General features: G+C 34.2%; 1 protein-coding gene across 1 annotated transcript; it reads left to right on the forward strand.

Moving 5' to 3' along the window:
- Nucleotides 1–5089: 5089 nt before the first annotated feature.
- Nucleotides 5090–8431, forward strand: LOC133296046 (uncharacterized; the record flags this gene model as incomplete). Its single annotated transcript, XM_061495001.1, has 4 exons — nucleotides 5090–5280; nucleotides 5360–6910; nucleotides 7074–7793; nucleotides 7913–8431. Coding segments are annotated over exons 1-4 (2981 nt in total), but the record flags the coding sequence as incomplete, so codon positions are not given.
- Nucleotides 8432–8924: the final 493 nt, after the last annotated feature.

Raw genomic sequence — 8924 nt, forward strand, 5'->3', positions numbered from 1 at the left:
ATACAATTGTCTTACATAATAGTTTATACAAAAAGCAAAATAGAAAGTTACATAATGAGAAGTAAAAGCAAAATGTTCTAGTTTCGAATTTTCTTCTTTACACCAACATCAAGAAATAATCAGAACCACTTGCTACCAAGTGGGTAAGATATTTCAACCGAACAGAGCCAACAAAGCTTAATAATATAAAAATAGCAGCGATGTGAGAAGATTAGGGACTTAGGTTTAGAGAAGGAAGAAAGACGATGACAACGTGCGTGAGTTTTGTCCATTTTTGTATATTATATTTTGTATTTTTTATAAAAAAAAAAACTCAACCCATGAGCTAGTTCGTTTGACCCTCGGATTGACTCGTTTTTTTTCGAGCTGGCTCGAGTCGAGTTGACAGCTCATTTTTGCCAACCCAACTCTTCTCATTTTTTACGGATTACGAGCCAACCTAATAGATTGACTCATTTTTGCCAACCCTAATTATCAACACCTACATAAAACTTATTATTTACGGTGACTCTCTTTGTTGAGCTTATGTTTATATCTTTGCTTCACTATCTCCGTTACAATATTATATTTCACCCTTAAGTGAAATAGCGCTAGATCTATCACTGCATACAGTTAGATTTTATTTTATTTTTCCGGAGATCACATGCAATTCAATTTCATATTGCCATTCTGGAGAAACAAGGTCGTCAATGATCGCATTAAGGGTGTATATGATAATCTTTCCAATTACTTTTTTTTCAATTTTTGTTCCTGGAAACAGAAATAGATAGAAATAATATTTTTGTTCTTGAGAATGAACCGGTTCAATTTATATGCTGGAAAATGGAAAAAAGAATAAAATTTTTTCTGTTTTTTTGTTTTCAGACACAAAATGAGAAACAATTGTTTCTCTCAATCACTCTCCACCACTATCATCATCACTATCTTGATATGACCATCGTCGTCGTACCATCACCGCTGTCGTCACCACCACCACCACGATGATGCCACCGCTACTATCATCACCATCACCATCGTCCCGCCACCATGCCTCTATCACCACTATTGTCATCATTGTCGTCGTCACTGCCGTCACCACCACCATTATCATCACCACGCCACCACCACCACCATCATCACTACCATTATCACCACCACCACTACTACCACTACCACGCCACCGTCAGTCACTATCACCACAGCACCACCATCATCACGCTACTACCGTCGCCGCCACCATCACTACCACCGCTACCATCACCATATCATATGAAAAGAAAAGTGACGATCCAAATTTTTTTGTATGTTTAATAGGAATGATTTTTTATTTTATTATTTGTTGTGTTATCAAACACAATTCTCATTCTCGGAATAAAAATAAAATATGTTATCAAATATAATTTTTTTTAGAAACTGTTTTAAGGCACAGAAATAAAAAAGAATTGTTTATTTTCAGAAATAGTGTCAGAGAACATAATGATTGTCATACACACCCTAAATACACGTGTAAATCTAGGCACGAGATTGTGGGACTGCAGCAACTATCGAATATTTCTCCAACTAATTAATGGGTTTTTCATATATAATTCCATCTTAATTTTGTGAAAACTATATATGTTTAACTAATCCATGTCCTGTGTTCCAAAAAGGTGGGAGTTGTTGATTTTTTAATTGTACGAAGAGGGTAAAGTTGATGAGAAGGGAATTGTGATTTTGAGTCTGTCATACATCAATTTGAAAAGCTCTAACCACCCTTCGTTTTCAATTTATCAATAAGTACCTTTAGAATTCATGAGAGGCCTTCAACATTACTAACAGTCTTCGACATTACCAGTGAAGTCTCGTCTTATGTTGAGGTGAAGCAACTTGACCTTCTCTCACTATTGTCTACTCTTTTATCTATTCTGATTTCTAAAATCTTGGTCAATATAACTAGATTGGGTTCACAGTCAGTTCCAGCCATTGGATTTTCTCCTTCTTTTCTTTTTTTTCAACTTCAACAAATCCTAAATAATGACGTTTTGTATTTCAGCGACACCTAATATATATCTAATGACGTTTATGCTACATAAGCGCATGTAAGATCACTCTGTTAGTGGTTAAAACAGAGTTAAGCACAAGAAAAATCTGATATCATTTAAATAAATTACAAGACAAGTTTAAAATAAGAAAATTAACTAATGAATTTAAAAATTAAAATAAAGTTTATGATGCGCATTTCGTCAATACTATATAATAATTTGTCGCGTAAATTAAACAACCCTAAACATCACATATTCGCAATTTTATACTGAATAATTTGGGTGCCTTGAAAATTTTCTTGCTGGGAGATTCCACCAATCAGCATGTAACAACAATACTCATACGGCCTTCAGCCCTTCATGCCACGTGAAAGAACCACCTATGATTGATTCTGCAGGCCTTCAGCCCTTCATGCCCTTCATTTTCATGTGCTTTCCTCTTTTTCTGCTCTGACAAATTACACTCTCGTGAGTCGTGATCTTCATCTGGATTTCCTATTTCAGTTAGCAGATCTTTTAGCAGGTTTGCATATTCTCATAATTATACGCTTCTCGGCTGCATATGATAATTAAAAAATAGTTATTTATCTCCTTCAACATGAGATAAATCAAATTTCTACATATATATATATAACAAAGGTGGATCTCATCTCTATTTTTTTTTTCTCTGTAATTATTTGTGAGTCTCTCTCGTGATTTTATTACACTAACATAAAATAACTTATCCGGCAAAAAAATTTATTTATTGCATTTTAATTAAATAATTACATATTTATTGCAGTTTTGGAAATAATTACGGATCTATTGCACAATGTGACGCTTTTTTTGGGCGTCACATGTGACGCCTCATTTAGGCGTCTCTCACCAAGGGAAGACGCCCCAATGGGGCGTCTCTCATGAGGTGTTGACACGTGTCACTTCTCTCTCCAAAAAAATAATAATTTAATCATAAAACTTATGAAGGCCATAACTTTTGACTCGGGTATCCAATTCAGGTAATTCTTTTTTTGATTCCACATAACTTTTTGAGATCTACGCAATGACATCTCATTTGATATATTTTATTTCTCACAAACATAATTTAAATTTACAAGAATGGTATTATAAGAGCGTTTAAATCCACAAGCCTCTGAGTACTAGATTTGTGATTTAATATAAAAAAATAATCCAATTCAGGTAATTTTTTTTTTGATTCCACATAACTTTTCGAGATCTACACAATGACATCCCATTTGATATATTTTATTTCTCACAAACATAATTTAAATTTGCAAGAATGGTATTATAAAAGCGTTTAAATCCACAAGCCTCTGAGTACTAGATTTGTGATTTAATAAAAAAAAATAAAGATTTAGTTTGTGATTTAAATTTAAAAAAAATCACATTTTTTTAATTTTTAATATAAAAAATAAATAAAGTTTTGGTTTGTGATTTAAATTTAAAAAAATCTAAAAAATTATCATTAATAAGGAAAACAAAATAAAGATTTGATTTGTGACTTAAACTCAAAAATCAATTTGAAAAATCTGTATAATAAAAAAATAATTAAATAAATATTATAAATATCTAAGTAAGAAGGATTTTATTTTTGAAAACCATTCAAAAGCTATAATTTAAATGGCTTGAAAGAAAAAAAGTCATAAAACAGAAGGATGTAACTTATGATACCGTATGATTCAAGATACGAAAAATCAACCAAATGATACACAATACGAATTTCGGTTCAATAACATTGTACACTATTTTTTTTTCAAACACTTGGTTTTGGTGTTGATTCGGAAAGAACTAAGAGACTTTTAGGTTTAAACGCTCGTATAGTACCATTCTTGCAAATTTAAATTATGTTTGTGAGAAATAAAATATATCAAATGAGATGTCATTACGTAGATCTCGAAAAGTTATGTGGAATCAAAAAAAGAATTACCTGAATTGGATACCCGAGTCAAAAATTATGGCCTTCAGAAGTTTTATGATTAAATTATTATTTTTTTGGAGAGAGAAATGACACGTGTCAACACCTCATGAGAGACGCCCCATTGGGGCGTCTTCCCTTGGTGAGAGACGCCTAAATGAGGCGTCACATGTGACGCCCAAAAAAGGCGTCACATTGTGCAATAGATCTGTAAATACTCCCCAAACTGCAATAAATGCGTAATTATTTAATTAAATTACAATAAATAAATTTTTTTGCCTAACTTATCCCCAACAACATAAGAAAAATATTTTCATTAAAAAATCCCGAAAAACTAGTTTTATGAAAGTATCAATAATGTGGATGTTGCAGCTTGAATATGATTATCTCTTGTAAAGCAAACATGTGATTTATTCAAAAAATTATAAATAAAAGAACCAATAATCATTACTATTATTATAATAATTATTATTGAGTATAAATTTGTAACTTTAAAAATATTTCAAATTAAAAAAAAAACTTAAAATATTATATAAATTTAAATAAATTATGATTTAAATTTCTATCATCAATAAATAAAATTATAGTTTACCAAAAAAATTATATATAAATGTTTTTCTTTATAAATATAATTATATATATAATATCCATCTGTGATAATTACATAAAAAATTAAGTGAGATATGTATTTTAAATTTGTGAAATCCATCAAGGAAAATAACATATACTAAAAGAACATGTTGATTAATTAATCAATTCATATATATAATGATTGAGAGAGCAATTATTAAAAATCAATAATAAAAATACATTATAAAATTTCAATCAATAATAAAAATTTTAATTTTGCACATGTTGGAGTTTTAATTTGCCACAAGATAATATCTATTTGCAACATTTACTGTTAAATTATCTTAAATATAAATTCTACACAATTTTCCATTTTAACTTACCTCGTGATAATATGTTCTCACATTATTTCGCTTTCAGACTTTTATATATGTATTATATTATGTGACATACTTTTTTTTTAGTCTCGTATTCCTCAGCCAATAGTTGAAGATTAATTCTTTCGAGCATATGGATCACCAAAGTGAGTTTTGTCTCTATTAACAAAGTATTTTTCATACACACAACTAGAGATCGAATCCCTATCATGATAGGGACACACAAAGAGATGAGTGAAGAGAGAGAAACCGGTAAGGAGGCGAGAGATGCTACGGCGGAGGAGGAAGATCTTCTCCATCGAAGCACAAAAAAACCTAAAGGCCCTGCTATGGAAGATCAACCTATGGATGATCACATGGCAGAGGAGGATATCCAGGTGAATGTGACTAGCAACGGGGGAAAAAAAGAAAGAGGAGTCAGGTGATTCATCTAACAGGAAGTTGGTGTCATATAAATATTCTCTTCTTGGTTTTAATTGAGGACCCCATGTTGCTGATAGCGATGCGGAAGATTGGGTAGAAAAACTACGTAAGGAAGAGGACGAAGAAGAAGAGGATGAGGTCTTTGTTATGGTTGATGGTGATGAGGATCCTCTTTGCCCAACGTACTCTTTTCCAAAAGCCTTGCATTTAGAAGGTTGCAGACCTTGGAGACAGGCAGTGATTGTTAAACTTCTGGGGAAGAAAGTTGGAGTTAGATTCTTACTCAATCGTTTACTGAGAATGTGGAATATCTCAAGCACATATGAGTTCATTGGTCTGGAGAATGACTACTTTTTGTTCCGATTTTCCAATAAGAATTATTACTCTCATGTTTTGGAGGATGTTCCTTGGATCATAGCTGATCATTATTTGGTAGTTCAACGGTGGCGTCCATTTTTTAATCCTTATGATGATGAGATCAGAAAGCTGGCAGTTTGGATTCGTATTCCAGGACTTCCTATTGAATTCTATACCTCTCATCATTTGTGGAATATAGGTAGTATTTTTGGTCGCACATTAAAGATTGATAGGAACTCTATCAGGAGTTGTGATTCTGGTGAAGGTGATATTACAGAGAGAGCAAAGTTTGCTAGAATTTGTGTCGACGTTGATATTAGGAAAGGCTTTTTGCCCAAATTCCGTATTACTGATCGTATCTTCCACGTTGGATATGAGGGTCTCCACTTAGTTTGTTTTGCTTGTGGAAAGTATGGGCATAGAAGGGATCAGTGTTCCCATAGTAATCTTCAACAAGATATTACGGCTTATTCTTCTGAAGTTTCTGACTCGGTGGTGCATAAGCAGCCGGAAAAAGATTCTATTTCGGCGAAGGAGGAACCATTTGGGAATTGGATGCTGGTGCAGCGTAACCGTCGATCAAGGAGCATAGCACAATCAAAGGAGGAATCATTACCATCGGGTAGGAGACAAGTTGGCGTTGTTAATAATGCAGCGTTACGTAATAAGGCAGTTTCCAATTCTCATCCTAATCACAGACAAGTCATTCAATCAGGTTCAAGATTTCAAGCTATTGCTGAGTTGGCTCAAAAGGATAATAATATCTTAATTATTTCTGATTCTCCAGTGATTGATTCAATCAGCATTGAATCTGGTCTGACACAAATTAATCATGGGGAATTAATTGCTCATAATGAAGAATCGTTGGTGAAAAAGGATATTCAAATGGAAACAGATTCTCCATCTGCTAACCTATCATCGGGCAAGCCGAGAAAAGAGGTCCAAAGTCAAGGAGTAAAATTCAAAGAGAACCAAAAGAAGAAAGCAACTGCATCATCTGCTAAAGTTCATCAGCTGGTCCAGAATGCTAATATTAGTAAAGGCAGATTAAATGCTTCAAAATGTGCAGAATCTCAAAAGAATAATTTTAAACTTGATTCTCAGAAGAATATGTCGGAGGATTTCCAAGATAAACAAATTGTCTTGCATCCTTCTTTATCTAAATTCCAGAGGAAGACGTCTCATGTGGTTAATGATCAGCAAGAGACTCTTCCTTCTTCTAGTGGCTTGGATAATGGAGGTAAACATGGAAGACCACCAGATGCTCTTACGTTGATGAGGAATTTTTATCAAACTCACAAGGATTCTATCCCTTTGGATAATTTGGACGTTTTGGGTGCGACTTCGGTATATACCAATGCTCTTTCTTAGGACCGGTTTCTGTTCGGATAAATTTAAGATTGTTTTTATGAATATTTTGACCTGGAATTGTAGAGGGGCTGAGAAAAGGGGTTTTCCGCCTCTGATTCGGGATCTTTCTCATAGATACAGTATTAAAGTTATGGCTTTGTTAGAAACCAGATTGAGTGGTGTTATGGCAGATAGAGCTATTCAGCGTCTTGGTTTTTCTGGTCACTTTCATCGTGATGCTGTTGGTTTTTCTGGCGGTATTTGGGTGCTTTGGAACACTGATGAAGTTTCAGTGGATGTTCTGTTTTCTCATCACCAACTTGTTCATACTAAAATTTGTTGGGTAAAAGAAAATAGAGAGGAGTTCATGACTTTTATTTATGCAAGTCCGCGAAGACAGGAACGTATTCAGCTGTGGGAAATTCTATCTTCACTGTTTGATCAGTCCATGAGGAATGCGGCTTGGGGGATAACAGGTGATTTTAACACTTATTTGTATGAGTATGAGAAGCTAGGTGGTAATGGGCATAACTGGAATAGCATGAGGGAATTTTGTGATTCTTTAGATGAATGTAGCTTGTCTGACATTGGCAATCAAGGTCCTATTTTCACTTGGCAAAGAAGAAATCTTCAGGAACGTCTTGATAGGGTTTGCGCTAATGATAATAGGAACTTGGTTTTCCCTAACCGTGTGGCTTTCAACTTAGTTTTCTTTGGCTCAGATCATCGACCAGTGTTATTATGGGAAGGTCAACCTGCTATTTATCCGAGAGGGGAGAGTCCTTTCCGTTTTCTAGCGTCCTGGTAACAGAGAGCACTTTTCATGAGGTGGTTAATGGATGTTGGTCAAACAATGTAAACTGGATGCATGCTATGGAGACATTTCGGATTAATGCTTCAGAATGACATAGAAATGTTTATAGGATTGCTCTAAAAAGAAAGAATGATTTGCATGCAAGGATTAAAAGTATTGATAGATGTCTTAGTTATCAGTACAGTCATAGCCTTGAGATGTTGCAAAAGGATCTATTGAGGGAACTAGACAAGGTTTATCTTCAAGAGGAAATCACTTGGTTTCAAAGATCAAAATTGAATTGGTTTGCTCTTGGAGATAGGAACTCGCGTTTCTTTCATTCTGTGACGGTTGCCAGACGTAGGAGGAATCACATAGATACGTTGAAAAACTCGAAGGGAGTTTGGATTGGTGATCAGCAGGTTTTAATGGAAATGGTTGTTTCTTTCTTTGAAAATCTGTACACAAAAGATCCATTACCTAAATCGGCTTTTCTAGTTCGTGGCTTTTTTCCAGTTATTGAAGCGCATGCTTTAGACACGATGAGTATTATGTCAAACAGTAAGGAGATCAGAGATGTAGTCTTCTCTTTTGGTCCATACAAGTCGCCTGGGAAGGATGAGCTTAATGCTCTTTTCTTTCAATCTCAGTGGGATAAGGTGGGTGAGTCAGTTATCTCTTTTGTGAAAGGTGTGTTCCTTCATCCGGATAATATCAAAGAGGTTAACCAAACTTTGATTTGTCTAATTCCTAAGATTGATGTGCCTGAATTACTTAAAGATTTCAGACCTATTAGCCTTTGTAATGTTATTTACAAGACTGTAACTAAGATTGTGGCTAATAGGCTGAAATTTCATATGGCTCACTTGGGGTTGGATGACTATCAAAGTTGATTTAGAAAAGGCTTATGACAAGATTTCTTGGGAGTTTCTGAAAGACACGCTTGTGGATATTGGTTTGCCTGAGAATATTATTTCTCTGATCATGTGTTATATCTCGTCATATACAATGAATTTGTTATGGAATGTATCAACTACGACAGAATTTTCTCCTAATCAAGGTCTTCGTCAGGGAGATCCTTTGTCTCTTTATCTTTTCATCCTTTGCATGGAAAGACTTGCTCATTTGATTAATGTAGCAGT

Source organism: Gastrolobium bilobum, unplaced genomic scaffold (assembly GCF_033153095.1).
Source record: "Gastrolobium bilobum isolate Gb01-03AN ecotype WA unplaced genomic scaffold, APGP_CSIRO_Gbil_v1 utg12832, whole genome shotgun sequence".
Lineage (NCBI taxonomy): Eukaryota > Viridiplantae > Streptophyta > Magnoliopsida > Fabales > Fabaceae > Gastrolobium > Gastrolobium bilobum.